The sequence below is a fragment of the Hemitrygon akajei genome, chromosome 23 (genome assembly GCF_048418815.1).
Source record: "Hemitrygon akajei chromosome 23, sHemAka1.3, whole genome shotgun sequence".
Taxonomy (NCBI): Eukaryota; Metazoa; Chordata; class Chondrichthyes; order Myliobatiformes; family Dasyatidae; genus Hemitrygon; species Hemitrygon akajei.
Window position 1 is genome coordinate 34,122,341 of NC_133146.1, and position 15,202 is coordinate 34,137,542.

Sequence of the window (15,202 nt, forward strand, 5' to 3'; positions counted from 1 at the left end):
GAGGGCTATAGGTAAGCCTAGTAATTTCTAAGGTAGGGACATGTTCGGCACAACTTTGCAGGCCGAAGGGCCTGTATTTGCTGTAGGTTTTCTATGTTTCTGTGTAAAGTACCTAACAAGTAACGTGTAGACACAAGGGATTCTGCAGATGCTGGAAACTTCCCAGCATTTTGTTCAAGGTTTCCAGCATCTGCAGAATCTCTTGTGCCTACATTTTACTTGTTAGGTACTTAATTGGGTAAAGATTGCACTTGCTGTATATTCAGGACATACTCTGTTATAATTAAAACCAACAAGCACTTACATAGCTAAGGTTTCTCTTCAGGTTTCTGTCCACACCTCTTTTGACTATTACTGCTGCCTTTGCTTCCACCACATCAGAGATCCTAACAATTTTCCTTTCCTCTTTTAAACTTCTTCTGTAATTATGTGATCTGTATCCTCTCTTTGCTAGATCTCCTACAGTGGGAGCAGATTCTCTTGTTTCCTCTATCCGAAACCCCAGGGCCCAGTGACACCACGTACAGCCCGTACCAGAAGCACCACTTGATTGTAGCAGGAAGACAGAGCATGCAAATGGCAAAGCTGGGCCAGGCCTGCATACCTGCATGAGGTAGAGATGTGAGGAGATTGTGCAGATGTGCGTGTGTGCTTGCTTTGGTGTGTAAGATGTGCAGCTGGTTTCGAGATGGGAACCAGACACAAGTCTATGCAGTGTAAATGGTGCAGTGGTAGATTTCTGGGTAAATGCATGCAGTCCAAAGTAGAGATGGCTGTTGCATGGAGCGTGAGAGCTGACAGCTTCTGTACCTTTGTACAACTGTACAGATATTCCCACCCAGAGGGGGCTCTGTAGCTGAACAAATGTGTACAAGTTTGAAGATGCACTATGAGATGTGGTAATTTGGAGATATTTGTTCCTTGTGTGGGAAAACAGTGAATGGTGCTCGTCTGATTTGTATTGCTTTATCATTACTAAATCTGTGGAACCAGGAGCAGCAACAGAACATTATATAAGGGTTTTGTAAAATTTTTGGTGAGTATTTATGTTTGTAATTTAGCACTCATTCCTGTGTGTCTGCGTGTGTGTGTATCGCTGCGTTATTTTAATTTGGTGAGGCTGTTTTAAGAGATTCCAATCCATCACTAATTGCTGGTGATTCAGTGATCTGCTTTTAATGACTGATGTTATCACTCACACAAAGAATACAGTTGCATCCCATTTACATTAAAAGGAATGTACAGTGGCATGCAAAAGTTTGGGCACCCCTGGTCAAAATATCTGTTACTGTGAATAGATAAGCGAGTAAAAGATGACCTGATTTCCAAAAGACATAAAGTTAAAGATGACCCATTTCTTTATTATTTTAAGGAAGATTCCTTTTTTATTTCTATCTTTAACAGTTTCAAAATAACAAAAAAGGAAAAGGGCCAGTAGGAAAAGTTTGGGCACCCTGCATGGTCAGTACTTAGTAACACCCCCTTTGGCAAGTGTCACAGCTTGTAAACGCTTTCTGTAGCCAGCTAAGAGTCGTTCAATTCTTGTTTGGGGGATTTTCGCCCATTCTTCCTTGCAAAAGGCTTCTAGTTCTGTGAGACTCTTGGGCCGTCTTGCATGCACTGCTCTTTTGAGGTCTGTCCACAGATTTTTGATGATGTTTAGGTTGGGGGACTGTGAGACCCATGACAAAACCATGGTTGAGGTAGTCCATTGTGGATTTTGAGGTGTGTTTAGGATCATTATCCTGTTGTAGAAGCCATCCTCTTTTCATCTTCAGCTTTTTTTACAGATGGTGTGATGTTTGCTTCGAGAGTTTGCTGGTATTTAATTGAATTCATTCTTCCCTCTACCAGTGAAATGTTCCCCGTGCCACTGGCTGCAGCGCAAGCCCAAAGAATGATCGATCCACCCTCGTGCTTAACAGTTGAAGAGGTGTTCTTTTCATGAAATTCTGCATCCTTTTTTCTCCAAACATACCTTTGCTCATTGCGGCCAAAATGTTCTATTTTAACTTCACCAGCCCACAGGACTTGTTTCCAAAATGCATCAGGCTTGTTTAGATGTTCCTTTGCAAACTTCTGATGCTGAATTTTGTGGTGAGGATGCAGGAAAGGTTTTCTTCTGATGACTCTTCCATGAAGGTCATATTTGTGCAGGTGTCGCTGCACAGTAGAACAGTGCACCACCATTCCAGAGTCTGCTAAACCTTCTTGAAGGTCTTTTGCAGTCAAACGGGGGTTTTGATTTGTCTTTCTAGCAATCCTACGAGCAGTTCTCTCGAAAAGTTTTCTTCGTCTTCCAGACCTCAACTTGACCTCCACTGTTCCTGTTAACTGCCATCTCTTAATTACATTACGAACTGAGGAAACGGCTACCTGAAAACGCTTTGCTATCTTCCTATAGCCTTCTCTTGCTTTGTGGGCATCATCTATTTTAATTTTCAGAGTGCTAGGCAGCTGCTTAGAGGAGCCCATGGCTGCTGATTGTTGGGATGAGGTTTGAGGAGTCAGGGTATTTATAAAGCTTTGAAATTTGCATCATGTGGCCTTTTCTAACGATGACTGTGAACAAGCCATAGCCCTAACAAGCTAATTAAGGTCTGAGACCTTGGTAAAAGTTATCTGAGAGCTCAAATCTCTTGGGGTGCCCAAACTTTTGCATGGTGCTCCTTTCCTTTTTTTCACTCTGAAATTGTACAAAACAAAAATAATACATGAATCTTGCTTAAAATGTTGAAAAGAGTGTTTCATCTTTAACTTTATGACTTTTGGAGATCAGTTCATCTTCTACTCACTTAACTATTCACAGTAACAGAAATTTTGACCGGGGTGCCCAAACTTTTGCAAGCCACTGTAATTGTAAGTGTGAGATATTTATGGAATTCAGTTTCACTTTGCAGGGCATCTTTGATTTTTTTTATAAAAGAAAAGATTCGTCAGTGGCATAAGATGACCATTAATATTGAAACTGAAAGATGTGACAAAGCATGTGTTTTTACCAGCACTGGATTAGCTATTACTGTAACTTGCATCAATTGAATTAGATTTTAGAGTTTGGTGGAAAATTATCAGATAATTCTTTCAAAGAGCTAATGTGGTTATAGTTTTAGACTAGTTCAGAAACTCACTTGGCCACCAACTTACTCTAAGATTTTGGCAATGGAACTTCAAAGTTCAAAGTAACCTTATGTATACGTCACTATATACTATCCTGAGATTCACTTTCTTGCAGGTGTTCACAGTAGAACAAAGGAATATCACAGAATCAATGAAAAATTACACAGTGACTGGCAATCAAAGTGCAAAAGAAGACAGACTGTGCAAATGCAAAAATAAATGAATAGTACTGAGATCATGAGTCACAGAGTCCTTGAAAGTGAGCTGGTAGGTTGTGGAGTTAGCTCAATGTTGAGTGAAGTTATTCACGTTGGTTCAGGAGCATGATGAATAATAAAGGGTACCAACTGTTCCTGAATCTGGTGGTGTGGGACCTAAGGCTCCTGTACCTCCTTCTTGATGGCAGTGTGAGAAGAGAGCATGGCTTGGCTGGTGGGGGTCCTTTTTAATGGATACTGCTTTCCTGTGTCAGTGCTCTGGGTAGACGTGCTCAGTGGTGGGGAGGGCTGTTTCTGTAACAGACTGAGCTGTATCCACTGCTTTATGTAGACTTTAGGAATTGCTGTTTTCATACCAGGCCATGATGCAGCCGCCAAGTTGCATCGTGAAGTTCCATCCATTAAGTTTGTCATGATTTTAGGTGACATGCACAAACTTCTAAGAGAGTACAGGTGTTGCCATGACTTCTTTATAATGGCACTTATTTGTTGGTTCCAGAGCAGGACCTCTGAACTGATGACACCAGGGAATTTAGAGTTACTGATCTTTTCTACTTCCAGTCCATGGATAAAGACTGGCTCATGGATTTCTAGTTCCTTCCTCCTGTAGTCAACAATCAGCTCTTTGGTTTTGATGATGTTGAGTGAGAGGTTGTTGTTGTGCAACTTTCAACCAGATTTTCAGTCCCCCTCCCACGTGGCCATTCGTCACCACATTAGATCTGACCAGTATCGGTGTCACCAATGTGGTATTGGAGCTGTGCTTAGCCTCACAGTCACAAGTAGAGCAGGGGGTAAGCACACTGTCTTGTGGTGCACTTGTGCTGGTGATTGTGAAGGAGGTGTTGCTAAACTGACTGAGGTCTACCACTGAGAAAATCAAGAACCCAGTTGCACAAGGAATTGTCGATGCCTAGGTCTTGGAGCTTATTCATTAGTTTCAAGGGAATGATAGTATTAGATGCTGAGCTGTAGCTAATAAAGAGCATCTTGATATATGCACTTTCACTGTCTAGTTATTCCGAAGCTGAAGAGCCAATAGAAGGGTACCTGCTGTTGACCTTTTGTGATGTTAGGCAAATTGGAGTGGATCCAAATCACTGCAGCCAGGGGTTGATAGGTTTTGTGACCAATCTCTTAAAGCACTTGATCACAGTGGATGCAAGTGCTACTGGACAATAGTCATTGAGGCAGGTTGCCCCTGTCTTCTTGGACACTGGTAGAATTGAATCCTACTTGAAGCAGGTGGGTACCTCACACTGCTGATCTGAGAGGTAAAGATGTCAACAAACACTCAAGCCAGTTAATTATTATCTGTACCTGGCTGAGTACTGAACTTGCAGTGACAGAAAGCTGATGCATTGTGGGAGCGTTTTTTAGGGTTCTGGGCCCAGAGTCAACAGGGAATGTAAAGACGTGTCAGTTTAACCAAATTCAAAATTCCTTACTGAAATCTGCAGTTAATGCATATAATTCAAGACCTTGTTATGATCAGAAAGCCAAGTGGAGGAAGATCTTTTTTAAAAAAAATCCAGCAATATTTAGAGTTTGACAACAGCAGATTTGATATTAGTAAATTTTAATTATACTGTAGGTGTAGAGAGTTGCTTGTGAAAATGTTAAATATTCATGCTGAATAACAAGTCCGAATCTTTCCTTATAATTTTTATTTCACCATAGTTTCTTATAACTGATCAAATTTATCCTGGCTCTCAAAGCATCTACGTCAGTCCTATTTCGCCACCTACCTTTCTGCACCCTGTTTTCAGGGCCGTCAAATCCCCCTGCTTCTCCCGTCAGCAGGGAACATACCATTACTTTTCTAAGTTTCTGGTTTAGTCATCTTTTTTGAATTGCCTTTGATTGAGCTTAATGTTAAAAATGTGATATGATTGTGGATTTTTAAAAATAAACCAGAAAATGCTGCAAATACTCAACCTCTGTGAAAAGGAAAACAGAGTTAGCATCTTGTATCACCTATAAAGAATCTTCAACTTGAAATGTTAACTCATTTTCTATTGCTGCAAATACTGCCTAACTTGCAAAGGGTTTCTTCCATTTCCCAGTTTTCTTAGGATTTCACTTAATTTATTTTCTTTTTTTGCTGTATTGCTTTAAAAAGTTATCTTTATCCCTGCAAAGAACTACCCTAATCAGAAGCCATGTGGTCAATGATATTTTCTGTCATCCTCCAATATTTAATCCAACTTTCTTGTGCAAGGTAGTCATGTAGAGAATTAGTCATATCTTTTCTGCATCTATCCATGCTCTTTGACTATTTCAAGACTATGATCTCTTTTACCTTCACAGGTCAAGAAGTAGAAACCAATTGTACGAAAACCAGCAACACAAAGTGTCATTGCATGAGCAACCACTTCTGTAAGACTCCTGAAAAATGTGTCATGTGTTTTCCTTGCAAACAGTAAGTGAAATGCATCAAGACAATGATTTGTATATTTAGCTACCATGCCTTGCTTGGCTTCACGATCGCACCTTACCTCTTGAGTCAAAAGATTGCAAAATTAAGTATTTTTCCAGGGCTGAAGCAGGATGAAGTTGAAGAGAATATGGACTGATGATTCAGAATTGGGAGGGGTGGGTGGGGGGGGGGGGGGGAAGAATGATGCGCTGTTGGTGACGGAATCTTTCAAATGAACTATTAATCCAAGGTTTCTTGAGCATTCATGCCTGCCTTTATTACCTGTCTGGTGTTGTCAGACACCCTGCTGAATCATGACTAAATGCTTGAACATTGGCTAACAAGAGCACAAGAACACACAAAAATAGGCTTTGGCTTATCTAAGCCTGCCTCACCATTCAATATGGTCATGACTGATTTATGCACACTTCACTCCTGTTCTGTGCCATCTCCCCCAAAACCTGCAATTCAAAGTTCGAAGTGTGTATACTATACACAACCTTTGGATTTGTCTCCCTATAGGCAGCCACAAAACAAAGAAACCCAATAGAATTCACTAAAAAAAAGGCAGTCAAACACCCAAAGTACAGAAAAGAATCCAAATCATGCGAACAATAAAAGTAAACTAGTAGTACTCAGGCCCGAAATTCATAAAAATGAGTCCACAGCCACGAGGCCTGTCATCACTGCAGCCAATCCAGGGACCTGTTAGTTGCAGGCCAACAACCTCAGTTCAGCACAGAGACCTGTAAGCCTAGCTGAGCAGTGAACAGAGCACTGGCCCATCCTTCACCTCTGACCTTTTCAATCTGGCCTGGCACTTAAATCAGCCAATCAGTGGGTCGTTCCTCACTCTTGGGCCTGGGCCCTGCTGCTTTGATACGCAGTCAGGCCCAGGACCCTTTACCTTGATTTGGCCTGTACCCGACCTTTCTGATTTGGCCTGCGGCATAAATCAGTAAAAGTTTTGCTTAAAGTTTCTCGCTCACGGGCTCGCACCCCGCCACCTCGACTCTGCCTCATTTTGAATTGCCTCCAAGTTTGCTCCAGCAGCCAAACATTGGCTCATACCTCGCTCGCAAGCCGGAGTCCTGCTGCGTCGATTTGCCTCACATACGTCACGCTGTAACTGTCCTGTGCCTTCGAGACTTCCGTGCACACCGCAAGAATACCAGGTTGTACAGCCGGTTCGAAAGCTCAGTTCTGAAAGGGAAGTTACAGGCTGTTGATCATTTTTGAGAAAAAGGCGTGATTATTAAAATAATTAACAGTTGTTTTTGGTGCCAGCAAGTCATTACTGTGCTTCAGCGGCACCTTAACCCGAAAGTTTTTCCTTAATCTTTCAAATGTGTGTCTATCTCCACCTTTAATATATACCTAGTCATTTGCCCTCCACAATTCTGAGCATTGGAGAAATTGAAAAGTTCACTACCCTGTAAGAGAGAGTATTTTAACAGTCATTCTTTCTTTCCAATTTGATAGTTTATGACCTTTGCTAAGTGTCTACTCAACAACATTAGTATCCCATTCATACTCTTTTCCCATTATTGGATACAGACGATCATTTTGATTAGTTTGCTTTTTGAATGTAATTTAAATGCAATGGAAAACGATTCTGCATTCTCATTCCATTTAATGAAGCTATAGCCCAATCCCTTACTCTTTGGCAAGATGTCCGATTGCATTTCGCTGGCAGTGCATAAACCTGAAAATATAGCTTCATTTTCCATCGAGCTTGGATGGCTTCAAGTTGCTTTACCTGGGAGTGTTAGGTGCAGGTTGAGACTAGCTGTAGTTTAACAAATGCAATCCAGAGCTAACTGCAGATGAAGGAAAAATTAAATAAAAACAAAATGTTAGAAATATTCAGCAGGTTGTGCATTATTTTGTGGATAGAAAGAGATCCTTCAACAGAATCAAGAGTCTATGAGCCTCCACTTCAGATACTGTATACCCAATGACTTGGCTTCCACAGCTGTCTGTGGGAACTTATTGCCATGGATGGTCATGGAGGCCAAGTCATTGGGTATATTTAAAGTGGAGGTGGCTAGGCTCTTGAAAGGTTATGGGGAGAAGGCAGGATAACAGGGTTGAAAGGGATAATAAATCAGTCATGATGGAATAGTGAGGCAGACTCAATGGGCTGAATAGCCTCATTCTACCCCTATGTCTCTTCATCTCTGACCTGAATTATGAAAGTTTTTTCTCTTTCCACAGATGCCACATGGCGTGCTGAGTATTTACTGCATTTTCTGTTTTTGTTGTATTTTAACAAAGCTTGGTGCAAAATTTCCAGTTTTCTGCTCGGGGGTTTAAAGAGTGGTGGAAAGGCATATCCCTGAGTTGGGGGTCCTGTGGAGTCAAGAAGGTGGGATATTGCTTTGGTTACCTCTGACCAAGGGGGCTTCAAAGTATTGTAGAGTTTGCTGTCATCAGCTGGCTGCCCACAATTGGAAAATTATGAATGCAACAGTAGTGTTTAGTGGTGTCAGCTTGTGCCTGTTGATTTGCTTCTGCTCTGTGGTTGTCTGAAATCGTGGTGTAAGTACTCAATCTTAAACATGCAGAGTTGTTAGTGAGTCGTGTAGCATTGTTAAAGAAAAATAAAAGCCGTCCATTCTTTAGGCACAGCTCTTCTATCAGAAGTAACTGACTGAAGATTTAATTTTTGTTTACTAAAACCAGTTATTTCCCTAAGCACTTTATTTCTCTCCCAAGATGCAACACTACAACTGAAGTGGTTGTACAGAATTGTACAAAAACCAATGACACAGTCTGCAAAGCAAAAGGTATGTTTCTCTTTTTCTCTCCATTATCTGTAGTGCTAAATATACCACTCAAGGCTACTGCAAACAGGTTGACAAATTACTCAGGTGGTACTACTATAGGATAATTTTCTGCAGAGAGAATTAAGCAATGGTTAAACATGCTGGTTAATATGCTGCTAAAATATTATAATCAGAATCAGGTTTATTATCACCGGTGTTACGGATTCAGCAACAATAAATATATGAGTGAGGCAGGGGTTTTTATAACAAACAAAACGTTTATTAAACACTGAAAACAAACCCCCAAAAGTAAGCAAACAACTAACGTAACCGGAAGTCAGCTGCTGTGCGGCAGCTTAAACAGTTCTTAAAGCAATGTTGCAAAAACAGTTCTTCAAAGTAGTACTGCAAAAGTTCAAAATGCTTACAGTCCATTAAAGGAGAGACTTTTTAGACAGTTTAAATTCTCTTTCATGTCGTGTCGTTGTGGTTCCCAGTCGAACTATACTTTTCCCACAAAGAATTTATGAAGATGGAAATGAAACGGCTTAAAGGCACTGACCTTTCCTTTACAAAACTGTTCCCAATCCTTTCTGCTATTTGCAGGGGTTAACACGAGCACAGCCAACGAATTCCTTCCGAATGAGGATCAAACAAGGTCGAACCTGTTTCACCGTCGAAATCGACTTTCCTCGATCTTTTAGCTCCCGAACTCCGATCTTCACTCTCCACTGATTTTTAACTGGCAATATTATAAAGAAACTGCCGGCAATGACCTTTTAAACTTTAGGCATTAAATAAAACTCCATCTTTCAACCAAACTGCGTCATAATATTGGACCACGCAGTGGCATGAAGTCAAAATGGCAAATCCAGCCACGAACTGCCTCTCCTCACAGGGAGGGGTCTTCCTTTTATACCCTGTAAAAAGAACCTGTCACATGACCTCTACTGGCGGGAAAATGACGTCACTCCACCATCACAAGACCACTACCTTAAGTCCAATATAGCTTCAACACCACTGTCACGTGACACGGGTATGTAACACCGGCATGTGACGTGAAATTTGTTAACTTAGCAGCAGTTCAATGTAATACATCTAGCAAAGAAAAAAAATAAACAAGTAAATCAATAATGTATATTGAATAAATTTTAAAAATAGTGCAAAAACAGAAATACTGTATTTTTTTAAAAAAGTGAAGTAGTGTCCAAAGATTCAATATTCATCTAGGAATCGGATAACAGAGGGGAAGAAGCTGTTCCTGAATCGCTGAGTGTGTGCCTTCAGGCTTCTGTACCTCCTACCTGATGGTAGCAGAGAGAAAAGGGCATGCCCTGGGTGCTGGAGGTCCTTAATAATGGACGTTGCCATTTTGAGACACCGCTCCCTGAAGATATCCTGGGTACTTTGTATGCTAGTCCCCAAGATGGAGCTGACTAGATTTACAACCGTCTACAGCTTCTTTCTGTCCTGTGCAGTAGCCCCTCCATACCAGACAGTGATGCAGCCTGTCAGAATGCTCTCCATGGTACAACTGTAGAAATTTTTCAGTGTATTTGTTGATATGCCAAATCTCTTCAAACTCCTAATAAAGTATAGCTGCTGTCTTGCCTTCTTTGTAACTGCATCGATATGTTGGGACCAGGTTAGATACTCAGAGATATTGACATCCAGGGACTTGAAGTTGCTCACTCTCTCTACTTCTGATCCCTCTATGAGGATTGGTATGTGTTCCTTTGTCTTACCCTTCCTGAAGTCCACAATCAGCTCTTTCATCTTACTGACATTGAGTGCCAGGTTGTTGCTGTAGCACCACTTCAGTAGTTGGCATATCTCGGTCCTGTACGCCCTCTCGTCACCACCCGAGATTCTACCTACAATGGGTGTATCATCAACAAATTTATAGATGGTATTTGAGTTGTGCCTAGCCACACAGTCATGTGTATATAGAGAGCAGAGCAGTGAGCTAAGCACACACTCCTGAGGTGCGCCAGTGTTGATTGTCAGTGAGGAGGATATGTTATCACCAGTCTGCACAGATTGTGGTTTTCCGGTTAGGAAGTTGAGGATCCAGTTGCAGAGGGAGGTACAGAGGCCCAGGTTCTGCAACTTCTCAATCAGGATTGTGGGAATGATGGTATTAAATGCTGAGCTATAGTCAATGAACAACATCCTGACATCGGTGTTTGTGTTGTCCAGGTGGTCTAAAGCCATGTGGAGAGCCATTGAGATTGCGTCTGCCTTTGACCTATTGTGGCGATAGGCTCCAATAATAGCTTTCTTCGCAAACATTTTTCATGAGGGCAAATATAGATTTAAAATAATTGCCAAACAGTCATATATTTTTTTTAATATGCTGTTTTCTCCTCTCTTCTAAGAAAGACGATTTCTTGATCAATGTATTTGAAGAGTTTCCTGACTGACATTTTCCCTGTTACTTTATTCTTGATTCTCTTCTTGCTTGATTTACTCTGTCAATCACATGGGCTCAGACAGTGGCTGTCGCCAGGATATTAAATTGCCTAACTGGTTCCATTGTCTGTTTCATTCCAAATCCCTGTCCATGCACCTCCTCTAGTGATCAGTGGTTACTGATCAGAACTGGACTCCCTTTCCAGTTTTTTTTGCTTCTCCTCCCAAACTTTGGAGTTGAAGGTTCGATGCAGTCCCCGTTTGTGTGAAGAGTGAGATTGGCTGTCACTACAGATAAACTCCGGAATCTGAGATCCCTTTCATTTTAACCATGTTAATATTGTCACCCAAACAAGTGTCCAATAACTGTTTGTTGATATGTTTTTTTAATATCCTAATTGCTCTGCTTCTTCCCCTTTGCTTAGGAGATCAGACCAAACTGGGAGGGTATTGATGATAGATAGATAGATACTTTATTCATCCCCATTGGGAAATTCAACATTTTTTCCAATGTCCCATACACTTATTGTAGCAAAACTAATTACATACAATACTTAACTCAGTAAAAATATGATATGCATCTAAAATCACTCTCTCAAAAAGCATTAATAATAGCTTTTAAAAAGTTCTTAAGTAGTTTACTTAAATACATTGAGTCCTAATCCCGGCACTTTAACATATCTTACTCCTGGCGGTTGAATTGTAAAGCCGAATGGCATTGGGGAGTATTGATCTCTTCATCCTGTCTGAGGAGCATTGCATCGATAGTAACCTGTCACTGAAACTGCTTCTCTGTCTCTGGATGGTGCTATGTAGAGGATGTTCAGGGTTTTCCATAATTGACCGTAGCCTACTCAGCGCCCTTCGCTCTGCTACCGATGTTATACTCTCCAGTACTTTGCCCACGACAGAGCCCGCCTTCCTTACCAGCTTATTAAGACGTGAGGCGTCCCTCTTCTTAATGCTGCCTCCCCAACACGCCACCACAAAGAAGAGGGCGCTCTCCACAACTGACCTATAGAACATCTTCAGCATCTCACTACAGACATTGAATGACGCCAACCTTCTAAGGAAGTACAGTCGACTCTGTGCCTTCCTGCACAAGGCATCTGTGTTGGCAGTCCAGTCTAGCTTCTCGTCTAACTGTACTCCCAGATACTTGTAGGTCTTAACCTGCTCCACACATTCTCCATTAATAGGCATCAAAACTGTATGAGTCTGATCAGATGGAATGCGTTGTCTTTTGCTCTGCCATTTCTAGTCTGTGAGGTTCAGCCTCTCTTTGGCCAGAATGCTGATTCAACAACTTCACGCAGCTATATGTTTGCTGCATTGTACCAAATGAAATTTGTGGCAGTCACAAATTTTGTATAGAAAATGATAACTATAAGAAAATTAAAAATTGCAGATATGGGTAATCTGAATCAACGAACGTGATTTGGGCCAATTGCAGACAAGAGAAAATCTGTAGATGCTGGAAATCCAAGCAACACACACAAATTGCTGGAGGAACTCAGCAAGCCAGCCAGCATTATGGAAAAGAGTACAGCCGACATTTCAGGTGAGATGGTTCAGGACTGATGAAGGGTCTCGGCCTGACATTACTCTTTGATGGCTGTATTGAAAGGGAGAATATAACTACAACTGTGAAGATCTTTGCTACACCTGATGACCCTGTGATCTCTGTCTCAGAGGCTGATGTTAGGCTGTCTTTAAAGAGGTGGAAGGTCCCGATGGAGTACTGGTAAGGCTCTGAAAACCTGTGTCAGCTAACTAGCGGGGGTATTCAAGGACGTTTTCAACCTCTCACTGCTACAGGTGGAAGTTCCCACTTGCTTCAAAAAGGCAACAATTATACCAGTGCCTCTGAAGAATAATGTGAGCTGCCTCAATGACTATCGCCTGGTAGCACTATTGACAGTGATGAAATGCTTTGAGAGGTTTGTCATGACTAGATTGAACTCCTACCTCAGCAAGGACCTGGACCCATTGCAATTTGCCTATGACCACAATAGGTCAATGGCAAATGCAATCTCAATGGCTCTTCACAGGGCTTTAGACCACTTGGACAACACAAACACCCATGTCAGGATGCTGTTCATCGACCGTAACTCAGCATTTAACACAATCATTCCCACAATCCTGATTGAGAAGTTATAGAACTCGGGCCACTGTACCTCCCTCGGCAACTGGATCCTCCATCACCTAAATGGAAGACCACAATCTGTGTGGATTGGTGATAATACCTCCTCCTCGCTGACAATCAACACTGGTGCACGTCAGGAGTGTGTGCTGAACCCACTGCTCTATTCTCTCTATATCCATGACTGTATGGCTAAGCATAGCTCAAGTACCATCTATAAATTTGCTGATGATACAACCATTGTTGGTAGAATCTCAGATGGTGACAAGAAAGCATACAGGAATGAGATATGCCAACTAATGGAGTGGTGCCACAGCAATAACCTCGTACTCAATGTCAGTAAGATGAAAGAGCTGATTGTGGACTTCAGACAAAGGAACACATACCAATCCTCATAGAGGGATCAGAAGTGGAGAGAGTGAGCAGTTTCATGTTCCTGGTGTGAAGATCTCTGAGGACCTAACCTGGTCCCAACATATTGATGCAGTTATAAAGAAGGCAACACAGTGACTATACTTCATTGAAGAGATTTGGTATGTCAACAAATACACTCAAAAACTTCCATAGTTGTACTGAGGTAGCATTCTGACAGGCTTAATCACTGTCTGGTATGGGGGGGCTACTGCACAGAACCGAAAGAAGCTGCAGAGGGCTGTAAATTTAGTCAGCTCCATCTTGGGTACTAGCCTACAAAGTACCCAAGATGTTTTCAAGGAGCAGTGCCTCAGAAAGGTAGCGTACATAATTAAGGACCTCCAGCACCCCAGGGCATGAACTTTTCTCACTGTTGCCATCAGGTAGGAAGCCTGAAGCCACAAACTCAGTGATTCAGGAACAGCTTTTTCCCCTCTGCCATCTGATTCCTAAATGGACATTGAACCCTTGAACACTACCTCGCTCTTTTAGTATATATTATTTCTGTTTTTGGCATGATTTTTAATCTATTCAATATATGTATACTGTAATTCAGGGGTGTCAAACTCATTTTAGGTCACGGGCCGGATTGAGCAAAATGCAGCTTCATGAGGGCCGGATCAGTCGGACGCGTGCGAACGCAGCTTTCGTTGCCTCCGTTTTTTCAGCCTGCTCTCATGTGTCTCAGTCTCTGCTATAACTATAAAGTGTTTCACTTTACAAATTCCGTTTCTTATGAAGAAGGCTGCCGAGCAAGACTGCCGAATAAACACTAAAAACCCTGAAAACCTGGTACCTGAATAAACTCAGCATTAGCCATAATCATACGCCATAGACGCTTCGATTACTGGGGCCAGTTTTAATAGTAATTAGATATTATCTCGCGGGCCAAAGATAATTCCACCGCGGGCCGGATTTGCCCCGCGGGCCTTGAGTTTGACATATATGCTGTAATTGATTTACTTATTTATTATTTTTTTCTATATTGTGCATTGCATTGAACTGCTGCTAAGTTAACAAAATTTCACCACACATGCTGGTGACAATAAAGCTGATTCTGATTCGAGATCATCAGGATGGTGACTGTAATTATAATGGATGTTATATATTATTTTCTTTTGCTTGTAGGAAAAGGAAGCCACCCAGGGCTTATTGCTTTGGTACTAATACCAATAGCAGCGATTTTATTTCTACTATACTGGAAAATGAAAGGCCTCCCATGTAAGTCCAAGCACATCCAGGCTGTTCTGCCTTTGTAAGGAATAACAATCTGACCTATCCTGCATAATATTGGTTTAAATACCGAACATTAAGCAAAGTTGGACAAAGTTTGGTGAAGGGTGCATATTAGATGTTGTTTACATGGAATTTAAAAGGTGTGTGACTGGTTAGCAACATTATATCTTAAAGGTTTAAGGGGTCAGGAACAAGAAATTGGATTAAAGGCAAACATTAGAGAACAATCAGAAATGCTTGATTTCCAGGTTAGAGTGTGACAGATGGTGGTGATCTCTAAGGGCCAGTATTGTGATTGAAAAGATTAGGAGAAGTCATGGAATCACCAGTCCACACTGAGAGCTGCTCTTTTTTGTGCCTTTGTTTAGGATCATGGCTTACAAGCCATCACGAAACAAATGTAAGAGGCAGATCAAATTTTGTGGGCAGCTAAGTTTGAGAAAGGTGCTTCCCGGTCTCTCCTGATTGATGGGGT

The 15,202-nt window shown here is 41.5% G+C and overlaps 1 protein-coding gene across 2 annotated transcripts in view; it reads left to right on the plus strand.

Annotated features, from left to right (window-relative positions):
• Positions 1 to 15,202, plus strand: part of fas (Fas cell surface death receptor) — a 52,247-nt gene that overhangs the window by 22,648 nt on the left and 14,397 nt on the right. For both annotated transcript variants that reach the window (XM_073027383.1, XM_073027381.1), the window contains 3 exons: positions 5,646 to 5,757; positions 8,473 to 8,543; positions 14,620 to 14,712. In XM_073027383.1, the coding sequence (XP_072883484.1) occupies positions 5,646 to 5,757; positions 8,473 to 8,543; positions 14,620 to 14,712 (276 nt within the window). The remainder of the gene's footprint in view (positions 1 to 5,645; positions 5,758 to 8,472; positions 8,544 to 14,619; positions 14,713 to 15,202) is intronic.